This window comes from Ailuropoda melanoleuca, chromosome 9 (genome assembly GCF_002007445.2).
Source record: "Ailuropoda melanoleuca isolate Jingjing chromosome 9, ASM200744v2, whole genome shotgun sequence".
Taxonomy (NCBI): domain Eukaryota; kingdom Metazoa; phylum Chordata; class Mammalia; order Carnivora; family Ursidae; genus Ailuropoda; species Ailuropoda melanoleuca.
Genome location: NC_048226.1, coordinates 29,309,075 through 29,324,886, shown reverse-complemented (window position 1 = coordinate 29,324,886; position 15,812 = coordinate 29,309,075). Strand labels below are relative to the sequence as shown.

The 15,812-nt window shown below is 61.3% G+C and overlaps 1 protein-coding gene across 2 annotated transcripts; it reads left to right on the top strand.

The window, feature by feature from the left end:
* The first annotated feature begins 216 nt into the window (after positions 1 to 216).
* On the top strand, positions 217 to 9,174 carry C9H15orf39 (chromosome 9 C15orf39 homolog). Of its 2 annotated transcripts, none has more exons than XM_002925127.4 (3): positions 217 to 536; positions 2,981 to 5,713; positions 7,736 to 9,174. In XM_002925127.4, exons 2-3 carry the CDS (start codon positions 3,031 to 3,033, stop codon positions 8,101 to 8,103), a joined length of 3,051 nt encoding a protein of 1,016 aa, XP_002925173.1. In that variant the 5' UTR covers positions 217 to 536; positions 2,981 to 3,030; the 3' UTR covers positions 8,104 to 9,174. The 2 variants fall into 2 exon arrangements, with proteins under 2 accessions (XP_002925173.1, XP_011230478.1); XM_011232176.3 differs by having other exon boundaries at positions 219 to 536; positions 2,981 to 5,765; positions 7,736 to 7,870.
* Positions 9,175 to 15,812: the final 6,638 nt, after the last annotated feature.

Genomic DNA, 15,812 nt, shown 5'->3' with positions numbered 1-15,812 from the left:
TAGCCCTCCGGCCTCTCGCGGGGCCCCGCTCACGTGGACTGCCGGGGCGGAGATGAGGGGGCGGGCGGGGGGCTGGGCCTGGGGGGGACGGCGGGCGCTGAGGCGCCCCGGGGCCCTGGACGCGCCCTGCTGGGACGGGACGGCCCTGCGGTTTCCTTGCTACGGCTTGACTCACCCTCTGGCCTCAGCCCAGGCTGGCGGGATCGCCCCGAGGCGGTGGCTGCCCGGATACTGCGGCCAGGCCGCCCCCTGCTCCCGTCCGCCTTCCAGTCTTTGGGTGTCGGCCCTCGGGGCTGGGTGCGCGGGCCTTCCTGTGTGCACACGTGTGCGGGGCCCGAGCGAGGGGAGAACGCAGTTCTGGAGGGGCGCGTGTGCAGATGTGGGCCATGCACGTACTTGCAGGCACGGGTTTGCATGCGTGGCTGCGGCCTATGTATCAGCCTGCTGGGGTGCACGTGCGCCCCAGCGCCTACGGACAGAGCATGCGGACACCCGGAAGCCCGCGGGGTCAGGCGCGGCGGCAGCCCCAAAGCCAGGTTGGCTGAGGGCCCCAGGCACCACGGTTATGGGCGGGGCAGGTAGAGGAAAGGTGGTGGAGACCGATCCTGCGACCCTTCTCCCTCCAGTGGAGTCTAGGCTGCGCCAGGCTCTGTACTGCCTAGAGCCTCAGCTGGGGGAGGTGTGAGGACCCCGGGAGGGGCCCTGATTCAGCCTCTACGGGAGGCCAGATGCCGGCCCCAGCCCGGCAGGATCGCTCTCTTCTTCCTGGTCTTTCCCAACTCCCAACGTCCATCGGCCTTCCGGAGAGCCGCTAGGAGATGGAAGAGCTGTTTGCTTCCCCTGAGGCTTAGGGCCCGGAGGGCACAGTGGCGGTGGGCTCTTTTCCTGGACCCTGCCCTGGGCCCTCGCTGAGTTTGTTCCTCCCAGCCCAGCTCCAGCCTTAGCCAGTAACCAGCTTGGTGGCCCACAGGGTGATGTGACCCTGCTCCCTGGGGTCCCGCCCTTCTCCAAGCAGTGGCTTGCCGCCTCCGTCTGTGTGTGTGTGTCAGGGAAGGAGGCACCTACATTTTGGCTACTGTCTTGAGTGGGGAGGGGCCTCCGCAAGGGACTGTACACTGGGCTCTTTCTCCTGGCAGGAGGTAAGGTCAGCCCTGTACCCTTCATAGCCCTGTACTGACTACCTTGAGCCTTGTCTCTCCCCCAAAGACTCCTGAGGGCCCCGGGTGGCTTCACCCCTATTGGCTGGGTCCCAGGGTAGAGGGGGGAGGCTGTCTCAGGAAGTCTCCAGGGCAAAGGGCTCGCAATGGGCAGAGCCCAGGAGAGAAAGACTCCTGGGGCTTAGGGTGGGTGTGGAGCAGGCTCCAAGGGGCATGTGGGGGAGGGGAGACCAGAGCCAGCACTTAATTAATCCAGAGCTCCCCATGGTGGTGGGGGGCAGGCTTAGCACCTCGAAAATCATGCAACTCCTTCTTGCAAGGTTGCTGTGCGACAGGATGGGGCTTTCCATCTGGGATGCAGCTCTCTGTCAGACAGCATTGCTATCAGTGCCGTTACCCTGATGCCCCTTCCGATCTTCTAGGGAACATCCCTTCTCTAGGCTGGCCTGAGGTGTTGGATTCTGGCCAGGAGATGAGCCAACTTTTTCAGAGTCCCGCCCGGCTTACACGGTGCAGTTAGGCTGGAATGGGTGTGGGCATTGGCCTTCATACTACCCTTGGCTTTTCTTGTCTCCAAGATGTATTGGTCTCCTTCTGAGCCTGTGGTTGTCATTGGCCACAAGCCAGAAGGGAGGAGAGGGCTGGGAGAGGGGGCTGGTCGTGGCTTGCACCTGACCCGTGGCCTAATCATAGCAAGAGGGAACTGATTCATCCTTTCGAAGCCACCTGAGGGTTTCAGGGAACAGGGTGCTAGAGGAGGTAGAGGCAGGGTGATGTGGCCCGAGAAGATTGGCCTCATATGACCCTTCATGGGTCACTGGGTACCTGGTGCCTTGAGGAAACCCATGCTTGACTTCTCTGGGCCTGGGTCCCAATCCTTGCTTTCCCTTGCTTTAGGGTCTTAGTCTTGCTGTGGCATTCAGTGTTTCTGTCAGTGCAGTGGGGGTAGTAGCCAGCTAGCACTCTGTGGCCCCTGGGGACTCCCTCCCTGGACATTCACATCCTCCCACTTGCTTGTCCCTGGGGCCGTGCTGCCCTCGTGTGCCTTGGAATAGCCAGCTGCAGCTGAGGGCCTGGGATGCACACAGGCTCTCTTCCTGGACACTTTGGGACCTTCCTGCTGGTGCCACAGCACCATCTACTGGACAGCATTGGCTCTCCTGCTGGGGGCTGGGCCCCTATGAAGCTATGCTGCCCACCACTTCTGGGTGGATAGCCCTACCCTATGGAACCAGGCCCACTATCTGTGTTGCCCTGGGCCTAGGGACCTGGGTTCCAGGCTTGGCTCTGCCATTTTTGACAAGATTGGCAAGTCAGAGAGTGAGACCTAAAGAGTGTCTCAGGAAACCTGAGATCATAGACTGTCCAATTCCACATCGTGGCTGCAGCGGGCATCTTGAGATCCCTATGGAATCTGGAATAAGAGCTGTAGTGGGAGGTAGGAAGCCTGCCTCTTGTCCCATCTCCTTTACCAGTGACTTTGGGATGAATGGGTCTCCTCTTGTGTATCTGGGAACAGGGGTAGCCAAGTGAACGGATCCTCAGACTGTGCCCTGCAAAGTCTGAAAACCCAGGAAAGGGTTCTTGAGAGTCATGTGGAGAGAAGCTGAACAGAAGGGGCTCCTGGAATGGGGGGGGGGAATAAGTTGGAAACCTCTGTGTTGTATGACTCATCCATTCATTCATTCATTCATAGTCTTTATCAAGAATCTACTGAGTGTCAAGTTCTTAGGTGTGGCGATGAGCCAGTGAGAACAGCAGCCCTCAATTGCTTGCCTGTAGCCTATTCTGACAGCCCCTACCTTTCTCGCTGTCTCTCCCAGGTCAGCAGTTGAGTAGCTGGGGCCCCTGAGGGCTTGAAGCCTTCACAGTGATGGCAGAGAAGCGGCCACTGGGGACCCTGGGGCCTGTGATGTATGGCAAGCTGCCCCGCCTAGAGGCAGACTCCGGACCCGGGCACAGCCTGCCCCCCTCTGCTGGTAACCAGGACCCCTGCAGCTACAAGGGTGCCTACTTCTCCTGCCCTGTGGGGAGTGCTCCCAAAGCAGGGTCTGAGCGGTTGGCGTCTTGGACCCCATATCCACCATTGTACCCTACCAGCGTGCCAGGACCCCATCTTCGGACAGACAACCTGTTGACCAGCTGCCTGCTCTACCGCCCACCAGCGGAAAGCTCTGAGAAGGTGCAGGACCCTGGCCCTGTTGACCTCCTGCCCTTCAGTCCCCAGTCTCATTCCTACCCAGGCCCACCGTTGGCGGCACCCAAACCTGTCTACCGCAGCCCTCTATGTTATGGGCTCTCGACTTGCCTGGGGGATGGGGCAGCGAAGAGGCCACTGGATGTTGACTGGACGATGGTGACTGGACCCCTCTTACCGCCGGCTGACCCATCTTGTTCTCTGACCCCAACTCCTGGCAAGGGCCAGTCCCTGGATGGCACCTTCTTGCGTGGGGTGCCAGCCGGGGGATCTGGCAAAAACTCAGTAAGCTTCTCCCCGTGCCAGGCATTTCTGGAGAAGTATCGGACCATGCACAGCACAGGCTTCCTGGCCTCCAAGTATGCAGGTCCTTACTCTGGGGACCCCAAGCAGGCATTGTCCGAGGGACCCCCCAGTCCGTGGACCCAGCTGGCCCAACCCCTGGGGCCAGCCTGCCAGGATACAGTGCCTGCCCACTACCCGCTCCCTCACCCTCCACAGGCCCTACCTTGCCCACCAGCCTGTCGCCACCCGGAGAAGCAGGGCAGCTATAGCTCGGTGCTCCCGCTGCAGCCTCTGGGAACCCACAAGGGTGCTGGGTACCCGGCTGGTGGGCTGAGCAGCCCCTACCTGAGGCAGCAGGCCGTCCAGGCACCCTATATGCCCCCAGTGGGCCTGGACACTTTTTCCTACCCGTCTGCCCCGCTCCCAGCACCCTCACCAGGCCTCAAGCTCGAGCCCCCTCTTGCTCCCCGGTGCCCGCTGGACTTTGCCCCCCAGACGCTGGGCTTTCCTTATGCCCGGGATGACCTCTCTCTCTATGGAGCATCCCCGGGGCTTGGAGGGACGCCACCTTCCCAAAATGGTGTACAGGCTGTGCCGCAGCCCAGTGCCTTCCAGCGAGCGTGCCAGCCCCTGCCTGCCAGCCAGCCCTGCCCAGAGCCCGTGAGGCCTGCAGAGAAGCCAGTCCAGGAAGTAGAGAAGATGTGGCTGCCCAGCTGCAGGAAAGAGCAGCTCCAGCCCCAGCCCCGGCTCAATGAGCACCCCGGAGCACCCATTGTCATTGGAGATAGCCCGGTTCCGCGCACCCCTCCCGCGCTCCCACCCTGCACCCAGGAGCGCCAGTCTCTTCCACAGAACGAGGGTGCGCTGCCGCCCAGCTCTCCACCCATGCCCATCATCGACAATGTCTTCAGCCTGGCCCCCTACCGTGACTATCTGGATGTGCAGGCGCCTGAGGACACGGCAGAGCCTGACCCGGCCCCAGCCCCCAGTGAGAGCCCTGCCAAAGACTGCGGGGGGCCCCTGCCTGCCCGGGATGCCCCTTCGAAGGCACGCTGCTCGTTTAGAGAGGAGGTAGCACTGGACTTAAGTGTGAAGAAGCCCGTGGCAGAGACTCCCGTCAGGGTTCCCAGTCCCGCGGTGTGTGCCAAGCCCACGGCAGCCCTGGATGTGCGGGGTGTGGGGAACACAGTCTCGGATCTACCAGACCTGGAAAAGCTAGTCACGGAGGCACCAGGGCTGCCTGGGGTGCCGGCGACCACCGAGGCCACCCCGAGGACCAACTTCCACAGTTCCGTGGCCTTCATGTTCCGAAAATTCAAGATCCTCCGGCCAGCACCCTTGCCTGCAGCCGCGGCCCCATCGGCGCCCACCCCGGCCCCTGTGTCCGCTCAGCCTGTACCCACCCCCACATCTGTGCCCCTCGGTCTCCAGATTCTCACGCAGCCCGTGCCGGTGGCCTGCTTCAACCTGGCGCTGCCCAGTCCTCCAGCTGTAGCCATGGCCTCCCCGGCCCCGGCCCTGTCCCCGTCGCCTGCCCCGGCCCAGGCTCCGACTCCAGCTTCTACCCCCGCCACGGCAGACTCTCCAGAGCAACACTTCACAGGACTGCACGCGTCCCTGTGCGATGCCATCTCGGGCTCAGTGGCCCACTCCCCGCCCGAGAAGCTGCGTGAGTGGCTCGAGACGGCCGGGCCTTGGGGCCGGGCGGCGTGGCAGGACTGCCAGGCCGTGCAGGGGCTGCTGGGCAAGCTGCTATCGCAGCTGCAGAGCTTCGTGTGCACACAGCAGTGCCCCTTCCCCCACGTGGTGCGCGCCGGGGCCATCTTCGTGCCCATCCACCTGGTGAAGGAGCGGCTCTTCCCACGGCTGCCTCCCGCCTCCGTGGACCACGTGCTGCAGGAGCACCGCGTGGAGCTGCGGCCCACGACGCTGTCGGAGGAGCGGGCGCTGCGCGAGCGGGCCCTGCACGGCTGCACCTCGCGCATGCTCAAGCTGCTGGCGCTGCGCCAGCTGCCCGACATCTACCCCGACCTGCTGGGCCTGCAGTGGCGAGACTGTGTCCGCCGCCAGCTGGGTGAGCATGGGGCAGCCCCAGTAGCCACCGGAGCTGTGTGAACGAGTGACAGGTGTGTGGGCTGTGTGCATGGTCCCAGCCAGAGGCTGAGGGGGGCCTGGGCCTCGGAAAGGGCAGGGAGGCCCAAGAACTCATGTGGGGAGGGGGCTGGCCATCCCGGGGAGGCTCTATGGACCTCCCCCCCACCATCCCTCCTCACCCTGGCACCACCAAGGGCCTTCCCGGCCTCTTCTGGAAGGCTCTGAGCAGGCCTGCTGCTCTGTCCCTATGGAAACTGCTCTTGACCTTCCCCAGCTTCCCAGCTTCCCTCCTCCTCTGCTGTGTCTTCTCCGGCCTCAGTGCAGACTTCTCCTTTGGGCTCTGGGGCTCCGACGAGGCCCTGTTCTCTATCTGAGGTCTTTTCCCCCCTGTGTCTGTGTCCCACCCTGCTTCCCTTCTGAGCTTGAGCCTCAAATTATCAAATGCATGCTGGCCTTTCACACCTGGTGTCTCTCCGACCCTTAACTCCTCCCAGACCCACACTCCTTAGCTTCCCCCTAAGCCCTCTGCTCCCTGCCCCCTCACCTTCTCCACCTCAGTAAATTGCTCCCGATTCCCAAAAGCAGGTAGGGATCCCCTTCTCCCCCCAAACACGGCTGCCTTTTGAATGTGCAGTGTTTCAGTCCTCCCAGTATTTATATTCACGGAAGCACACCCAGAAGTCGGAGCGATGTTTTGTGGTTGGCTTTTCCCCTACTAAATGACGTCTTGTGCGTATTGTTCTCCCGCTTGCTGTCTGTGTCCTGGAGCATCACGTGCGTTGGTTCGGGCTCCTTGGCCTTGCTCGAAGCGGCTGCTGCGGTGTCGCGTGGCGTATACACCCACTTCTTCGGCCTGGGCTTTGGTGATGGTGCCAGCTGGTGCCCATCGTGGCCTTTCCTGCATCAGGACACCGGCACATTGAGGCCTGAGGCCTGTGACCCGCTCTGTAGCCTTTCCTCGCTACTCCACCATCCTTCCACCAAACCTCTGTCCGGGCTATCCCCACGGGAGCAGTTTTTCATCCCCTCACCATCCTGGCAGCCTTTCCCTGGGCCCTTACATCGTCCTGGCTCCACATCAGGGTGGGAAAGGCGCCCGAGGCAGTGAGGCACAGATGCGGAGATTGGGGTCCAGGTGACAACCATTGCTGACCCCTGAGCACTTAAGAAGTTGGAGCGTTTGCCCTCATGGGTGCAAGGAAAACACAAGTGGGAGTGTTGTTGAGCGGTTGGGGGGGATCATGCATGGCTCAGAGGCTCCAGCCCTGTCTTCTCCCTGGGCAGTTGGGCTCTTGGGCCCAGAGAGGACAGGGCCGTATTTCCCAGGCTGCCTGCTGGGTGCTGGGGCCTGGGCGCTCTGCAGTTCCCTCCTGCCCTGACTGAGCCTGGAAGAGTCTGGGGCCTAGGGCAGAACTGATAGGGACCCAGCTTCTGCTGCTGGCTGGATTTGGCACTCCAGTCCCCACTCCCTCCCTGAGCTGTGAGTCCTCCCCTGATCCTGGGCTGGGAGGTCCACCCTTCTGTGGGTATCCTTCGTGTTCTCCTGACAGCCTCCCTTGCCAGTAGGTGTGCTCTTGGTCAGAAGCCCCCTCCTGTCCCCTCTGCTGCTTCCTCCACTCCTGGGCTTTGGGCGTGGTCTGGCAGAAGGATGCTACATTCAGGTGTAGCAGGACCTTCTCTCTCCATGCCTCAGTTTCCCTGCTTGTACAGGCCAATGGTTCCTGGCCTGTTGGTCCCTTTCCTTTTGTTCTTGCATGAGACACTTCGCCTGAGTGGTACTGTCATCTGATAGAGCTCTGGCGTCACCTGGGGAAAAGCACACCCTTTGGCTTGATGGTCTGGCCTCCGGCACACGTGGGGAAAGGTCATGATGGCCGTGACCCTGCTGGGGCCATCCTGGCCTGAGGCAGAGCAGAACCACTGGTCTAGGTGGCTTTGGAGGCCAGGAGATGGGACCTGAGGGTATTGGGGTCTGCGGCCTGACTATGTATTCGTTTTCCAGGTGACTTTGACACTGAGGCTGGATCTGTGCCCTCCTCAGAACCCACCATGGCCAGAGATGAGCCGGAGAGCCTAGCCCTGGCTTGGAAGTCACCTGCCCCCAAGGCCAGGAAGCCAGGGAGGAAGCCACCAGCCCCTGGCCAGGAGAAAGCAGAGGCAGCCGCTGGGGAAGGGTCCCACGGTACCTCACCTACCCCTGCGGCCAGCACCAGCCCCCCTGGCCCCACACTGAGGGCCCGCTTCCGCAGCCTGCTGGAAACTGCCTGGCTCAATGGCCTAGCGCTGCCCACTTGGGGCCACAAGGCCTCAGGGCCGGACCGGCCTGTGCCCCACCCACAGGTGCTGGGTGGCCAGAGCCATCACCTGTAGCGTTGGTGGCTGTTTGGACAGCTGCTGCGTGGGGGTCACTCTCTGCACCCCTACCTTTTGTAAGGTCAGCTGCCCAGGGCCAGGAGTGGACATGACCTTGGAGCTTCTCCTGCTCTTGCTGCCCCCCTCACCCCCTGCTGGGCTGAGAGTCCCTGAACTTTTAACTTGAGGGCCTTTATTACTAGAAAGGACTACTTATTGTTTCTTCCTTAGAGAAAACACGTGGGCTTTGGAGCTCAACAGACTTGAGCTTGAATCCTAGCTCTTGTGTTCTTTGCTGTGTAACCAGGCAAGTCACTTCCTCCCTTGAGCCCTCAGTTCTCCGTTTGTAAGATAGGACAACGCAGCCTACCTCACAGGGTTGTTGTGGGGGTGATGCCTTACACACACCCATTAAGGTTTGCTCTCTGCTCCCTCCCCAGGGCCTGGAATAAGAGGCTAAGGCAAGCAGAACCTTCTAGAAAGTCTTCGTGTGTCATAGGACTTGGTTATTTTAGAGTGGTACGGTGTACAGTGTGTATGACTACATTTCCTAGAGTCATTTCCAGGAAAGGCTGGGGCTATGCCCCAATGCCTGGGGTTGGGCCCCATCCCCTAGCCTGGAGCTCCCTGGGGGAGCCTGCCCCTTCCCTCTTTCAGTACAGGGGGTGCCCGGATACAGCCTGGGGCTGGTATCCTTGTTCTGGGCCCGCTGCTGTCACCTCTGGGAGGCCCCAGGCCTGTCCTGAATTGACACCAGTGACTTCCCTGAGCTGCTGCCTCCACCTGGTGCATCTTCCCGAGAAGGTTGTATGTTTGCTAGAAACCGAGCAGCTGCAGGGACTCAGGGACTAGACGAGACAGGCTGAATGACAGCTTAATCCTGGGAGGTCTCCGAAGATACGGACTGGGGACCCTGGCACTCCCCAAGCCAGAGCCCCATCAGTCATGCCTGCTCTGAGTTACCTCCTTGCAGAGTGCTAAACTGAGCCAGAGGCTGGCAAGCTGGGCCCTTGACCTAGCTAAGGTTTGTAAGGCTGTGGGCCCTGGAGGCAGGCCATTAAACATTAAAGCATTTGGGTTGTTTTTGGACCTGAGGCCTGGCTGTGTGTTTGGGGGGATAGTCACGGGTTTAATAGGCCATCACCTAATCCTTAGCAGTTCTCCCTCCTCCCAGCCCAGAAGGCGCCGAGGCTCTCTGGCTCCATTGTGCTGGCTAGCTCTGGCTACACGGGTCCTGGTCGCACACGCACTGGGCAGCCACTTCCCTGCTCAGGGAAAGCCCCTCCCTGCCAAGAGCCTTGTGGGTCCTGGTGGTGGTTGGGTGTGTAGCGCACTGCCCCAGTGAGAAATGCTGGTCCCCACACCCTGGCACATGCCCCTCTCCCAGCACCGAGGGCATGCCCACCAAGGTGTACCTAGGGCAGTGCTGTCACCCTGTCCCCATGCTGGTGACTTCCATCCCACGGAGCGACAGCTCCTCACACCTTAGCTGGTATGGGGAGACACTGGGCACACCCTCCAGAGACTGTGCGTCTGCTGGGCTCTTCCTGCAGAGGCTGGTTCTCAGGGCTGCTGGGGTGGCTTCCCGGTTTCCCACTCCCATCTAAACCAAGGGCCAGTCCACTAGGACTGGTCAGACCTGCCAGTGTCAACCCTAGCCTTCGTGAGCCTTCCCTGAGCCCAGCTGCGGTACCCCTCCTTTGCCTTCCGACAGCTGGAGCCTGGCTTTGCACGAGGCCAGGATGCGGAGCGGCCGCTGCCATTGCTCCTGCTGCTGCCAAATGGGCCTGAGGAGCTCCCTGACCTGTGAAGGGCACAGGCCAGCAGGGAGGCAACTCCAGCATGTGGCCACCACAGTGACAGAACCTGGGGCAGCGTGCTGTGGAAGCTCGGGAGAGGCCTGTCCTAGCCTGGGGACAAGGAGGTGTCCTTGGCTCCCAGAAGAGATGCTGCTGGAAGTGGGCCTTGAAGGCAGAGAGGAAGGTAAAAGCAAGGCTGAGGTGCACTGGGAGCAGGTGAACAGCGTGTGAGGAGACCTGGAGGAATATTTGGAAAGGGGAAGCACTCGGGTGTGGCTGGAGTACCAGGAACCAGCCGGGAAGGCGCCGGCGCCGGGAAACATGGGGGGGCACGCGGCAAGCTTCTAGCACACCAGCCCCCTCGGTCCCCCAGCCTGGAGGGTGGAGGCTGTGGTGCGTGTGTTCCCAGAGAACCGAAGTGCGGCCAGTCTGCTCCACTTGAGGCTACCTGAGTGGGGGCACAGATGGGGTGGCAACATGGGTGAAGTCACTGAAGCCCCAGGCCCTCTGCCACGGTGTCTTCATCCACCTCATTGCTAGAACCTTTTGGATTTGGCTCTGTGTCTTTTTTTCTCTTTTTTCCTTTCCTTCCTTCCTCCCTCTCTACCATCTTCCTACACGTCCTTGCCCACCTACTGTGCGCCTGATTCCTGGCAGGCACACTTCAGCAGCAGTCCCAGGCGGGCTCCCAGGCCTCGGCGTAGGCAGAGCTGCTCAGTACCCGAGGGCATCGGTCTGTCCGCTGTGGCCTCCATGGTGCAGAGGCTGGGTTTCAGTGACCAGACCTGGATCTTGCTGGGGGAGGTGACTGCTCCCAGGGGACAACTCTGTGCTGGGAGCCCTTGTCGGGTGGGGGCGGGGATGGAAGTGCCCAGGACTCCCGTCTGAGGGAGGCAGTGCTGCTGCTCCTCACAGGGGTTTTCACAAGGCCTTTCCATGCTTTAGTCAGGGTGTTGAGAGCTGAGGGTGCCGGGGGCCCCGCCTCTCAGGGAAGCTAGAGCGGGCCCACTCTGCCTAGGCTGAATGTGGCTCTTCAGGCCCCCCAGTTCTCCGTGACAGTCCAAGGCTTCTGGGCTGGGCTGAGCCCACGTAACTTCTCACACAGAATCATCTGGAAGATGTTTGCCCAGGCCCAGTCAAGAATGGCCCTCGGCAGAGCTCCGAAAGCTGGGTTTGAAACCAGCTCCCAAGGTGATTCTGGGTCAGGTGTTTGGGGATCCTTTTGAGTAACACTGATGGCTCCCCTCAGGTTACGGATAAGGAGACAGGTCCTGGCACTTGCTGCCGGTCACATCAAGTCAGGGGCTGTGTCAAGACTCAGATCAGTCCTGGGGGTTCTGGGCCACCGGCAGGACAAGAGCCCTCTGCACCTGTCGCTGCTTCGCCCCAGCGGCTGAGCCCAGACCTGCCTGCCAGGCTTCTTTCCGCCTCAGGTGTCCTCACTAGGCGACATGTGGGTCTCTGGCCTAAGTTGATCAAAGGAGGATGGCATGCAGGGGAGCCTGCAGCCTGAATGAGGCCCTGCCTCTTGGCTACCCTGCTTGGCGCTCTGACCCAGTAACAAAGGCTAGGAGTTAAGCCTCAGGCCTGCAAGGTGAGTGGCAGGGGACAGTGTTGTCTCTTGAGCCTGTGTCATGGGGAGCGGGGGGGAGGAAGAGCGCAGGGCTCTGCCTGACCAGGGGATTATGAAGACCCCCCCTTGGTAACTTCCAGTTGCTTCCTGTCCTGCCTAGTTCTCACTAAGGGGGTTGGGGTGAATGGGCTGGGTCTCCCGAAACCCCCACAGGGGAAATGGAACAGGGCCCAACCCACCTGCCTAAAAGTGCCTCTTCTGACCCCACAGTCCTCCTGCTAGAGGTGGGAGTAATGTTTCCAGCCCCTGGGCCACCCCCCAGCCTAGCCTGCTGCTCCTTTCACCCCAGCCCCACTGAGAAAGGCCACAGGGACACCCCAGTCGTGGGGGCACTGAGCCCTGCCTCTGGCTCTTACCCTGTGTGCTCTCCAGACCCCTTTCCTGGGTACGCCTCCCAACCCGGCCTAGTGCAGCCCTTCCAGGCCCCAGGGCAGGGGAAGGTCTCGCAGACCCCTCCTGTCTCGAGTCTAGCTGGACAGAAGCCCCTGGACTGGACTGAGGCTGGCAGGCAGGTGGGCTCTTCAGATGCATTTTTGCTTCCACAGGGCTCCAGAGCCTGGGTGTCCCAGCTGCTGCCCCCTCTGAGGCTGCTACGGCAGGAGAGCTAGCCACCCCCTGACACTCCCACCCCACGCCCGCCTCAGCCTGCCCCTCCCGTGCCCCCAGTGCCTCTGCCTTGGTCTTGGAGGGGCCCAACCCCCGGGCCTCTGTCTTCTTGGGGCAGTGAGAGCCTGGGCCCCTGGGAAGAGGGTGCTGAGCCCCTAGTGCCTTGAAAGAACCTTCAGAGGCCCCTCCTACGGCAGGGGGTCCCTTGCTTTTCTCCACTAGCCACCGGGTAAGATCATCTGCACACCTCGAGAGGCGGTGAGGGGGACAGAGGACGCTACTCTCCTACCTCTGGTTCAGAGCCTGGAACTCCAGGTTTGGCAGCCGCTTCTCAAACCCTAGAAACCTCCCAGGCCCGAGCACCCTGTCAAAGAACGGGAGCTTTGGCCTGGGGCCCCTCAGCACAGACTCTAGAGGCTTCGGTCAGCCTCCGCCCTTCTTCCTGAAGCATCCTTAGGCCTGGGCTCCCATCCACCTGGAGTGGGCAAGAGATCTCTGGAGAAAGCCCCTACTCAAAGAGGCCTGGGTCCCCCAACAGACCCAGGCAGGCCCTGCCTGCCTTTCTGTGAGGCTCAGCACCTCGCTGGTGTGGGAGAACCAGGGTCGCCCTGTCCACCTTCACCCCCTAGCTCGCCACCTGCTGGCACTGAGGACACACCAGGTCTCCCCAACCCTGTCTGCTACCACCCTCCCTCCCTGGCATCACCAGGTCCTCAACGGCAAGGGTCCCCAGCCACTGAAGGACTGGCCCTCACCAGACCTGCTGGTGCTTCCCCAACTGCAGCTCAGTGGGCGTGCCAGGCCCCCAGCTTCTGGTAGCCCAGTCCTTTCCGGTTGTGCCAGCCCAGAGCCGCCTTCTGGACCCGTGAATGCTGTTCCATCTGGACTTCGCTTAGAGACCGGGTGGTCTGCTGGGACCGGTGAGGAGGCCTCTCCCAGCTCAGCCGATGCGATGCCCTGTACACCAGGCTGGCTTTCCACGCGGCAGCAGCAGCTAGCCCCATTCCCTTGGGGCCCCCAGACCCCTGCCACGTGGGCCCTGGACCTCCAGCCAGGCCCACCCTCCAGAGGAGATGCTAAGGCTTCTGCAACACTTCCTGTCATGCGGGGCCCCTTCCCAGGGAACCCTCTAGAGCCTCATGCCAGGGACCCAGCACAGCCCAGGCCCCCTTCCTCCTCACCCATCGGGCGCTCTGTGTCCATCAAGGCCCCTGACTGCTGAGGCACCCACGCGAAGGTTTCATACCAGCCCAGACCCACAGCCCCCTTTCTGACTGCCGGTCCTTCCACAGCCTGGACATCTGAGCCTCTGGGCAGAGGTTTAATTATCCCCGGGATGTTCCTGTCAAGCAGAGAAGCTGCTTGGCACCAGGCCCTGGCTCCCTGGGCTGAGCTGGGCAGTGGAAGTGTCCCTGAGGCCACCCGGGGAAGAGGGGCTTAGCCCTGAGCAACCAGTACTCACAACTCCTGCCATGTTCCTGTCAGATACCCACCTCAAGGACCCAGCTCTCTTACCCTGGCTGCTGGATCCCCATCCCAACTCACCCAGAGGTTATGGAGAGACCACCCCAGGAAGCCACAGCCAACTGGGAGAAGCACCAATGTTTCTGCACCCCCTTTTTATGGTGCCCACTTGGGCAGAAGGGGCTTGGGGTTCTGTGGGGAGACGACAGGTCCTCATTTGCCAACCCCTGGGTGGGTGGGCTCCCAGCTCAGAAGGCTGCCCCAGAACATGGGACTGCCCCGCCCCCACCCCCTTCACTAGAGGCAGATCTGAGGCATCCAGGCCCAGCCCCACCCTCAGGCAGAATCCCTCCATGTTTGTTTTTCCTGCTGGTCAGCAACCCAAAGTCCCAGTGATGGCTTCAGTTGTGGCCTAGAATTGGATACCTTTGAGTTGGAGGCCACATCTGGCAGGTTCCAGGACAGCCTGCCATGTGAAGCCCCAGGCTTGCCCACCAGGGCACCCATGTTCCTCTCCACGCCCATGTCATGCGTGACACCCGTGCACCACTCCTGATGAAGCCAGACTCCGTCAGCGTCCACCAGCTCAGCTGGAAAGTCACATTGACAGTAAGGAAAGTACCATCTGAGTTGTTGGTCAAGAAAGGAGAAGCCTGGTTTGAGGGTGAGTGGAAGAGGACCTGAAGCAGAATGGGAGCTCCTCTCTGCTTACCTTCCTTTCTCCTTGGCCCTCAAAGAAGGCAGTTTTCTCCATGTCCCCTAGCACACACACCACCGCCCCTGGTTTTCCCCTCCCTAGAACGTATCATCCACTTCCTTGTGGGACTGACAGCTTTGTTTCGCCCTGGGGCCCATGTGAAATGTGGCTATCCCTGCTTTCCTCATGAGAGTCAACTGAGGTGGAGAGGTGGAATGGCTCCCCCACACACCCCCCGCTTCTCTGGTGGTCATGTCCAGTGGGTGCCAAGCTTAGGGGCCTCCCTCTTAGTCTTCTCTCCTCAGGTGTCATGTGCTGTCCTCACGCCCAACTTCCTAAAAGCCAGAGTCTGTTTTTAGCATGTTCTTGGCTCCGTGGGGCTGGATGGGGCTCTAGGCCTAGGGTTAGGGCCCTGCCCTGTCTGCCTCTCAAGCCCCTCTCAGGCGGAAGAGAGACCTGGGCCTCCATTGCTACATAGCTGCCTCCTCTCCCCACCGGCTCTTTGCAGCCAGACATCGGGTAGGCACAGAGCTGGGTGGAGGTCTAGGGGCAGAGTCTGCCCGCCAGCTCATACCTGTGCCCTGTGGCAGCCAGCAGGTGCCAGCTTATGGACCTGGCCCCGCTCAGCCCCAGTGGTGAGTGGGAGGATGCTCGCTATCTTCTAGAACATGTCCACCACACTGTGTACCTCCTGGATTCCCTGGCAGGCCTGTTACCTACCCCTCTGACTGCCCTGAGGCCCAGCTCAAACCTTCCCTGCCCACAAGAACATTTTCCTGAAGGGTCATCCCCCACCCGTCCACTGCCTCACTTCAGAGCTTTTGGTGGGGCTTCATATTAGGGTTGGATATGGGGCCTCTAAGGGTCTGGAGGAGGGCACAGATAGCTGTCATTCCCCCAGGGCCCTCCTCTGCCCCAGTCTCACCTTCCCAGACAGCCCAATGCCTCACTTCCTTTGGTCTTGGGCCTGCGGGGAGCTGTGGTTGTCCTTGCTTGATTGGGCTTCCAAGGCAATACTGACATCGCCATGAGATGGAAGGGAAGGCTGGCTTAGCAGGGGTTGTTCCAGGTCACCACAGGGTCCTGACCAGGTCAGGGTCACCACAGGAGGGCCTGGGTCTTGGCACAAGGTGGCCGGGGGGCTCTGTTCAAGGTCCTAACGCCCTTCTAGTTTTGTGCCCTGCAGGGCATATTTGGAGCACCTGGAGCCCAAGAAGCTGTCCGTCACCTTGGTGAGCCTGGGATCAAGGCCCTGCTCATGATGAAGGCCGAACATGCTGAGCCCTGAAAGCAGGTGCAGCCGCTCCACCTTCCACAGCCTTTGAGTTGGGAGGATGTTCCTAGAGGCGTAGGGGATGGGAGCAGTTCGGGAGGTCAGGGCATCTCAACACCAACGCTCCATGGGCTGTCCTCCCCAGGGGAAGCTCTGGGCTCCACGGACAGGACCTCTGAACCCGGCCCTTCCCCTGAGTCTCCTGGCTTCAAAAAGGGAGTGCTTTTCCAAGGTCACCCTGCAGGGGGCAGAGTG

Coding starts and splice junctions, on each gene's coding strand:
- C9H15orf39 (XM_002925127.4), top strand. CDS start 3,031: ATGGCAGAGAAGCGGCCACTGGGGACCCTGGGGCCTGTGATGTATGGC. Junction 5,714..7,735: donor CTGTGTCCGCCGCCAGCTGG/GTGAGCATGGGG, acceptor TTCGTTTTCCAG/GTGACTTTGACACTGAGGCT.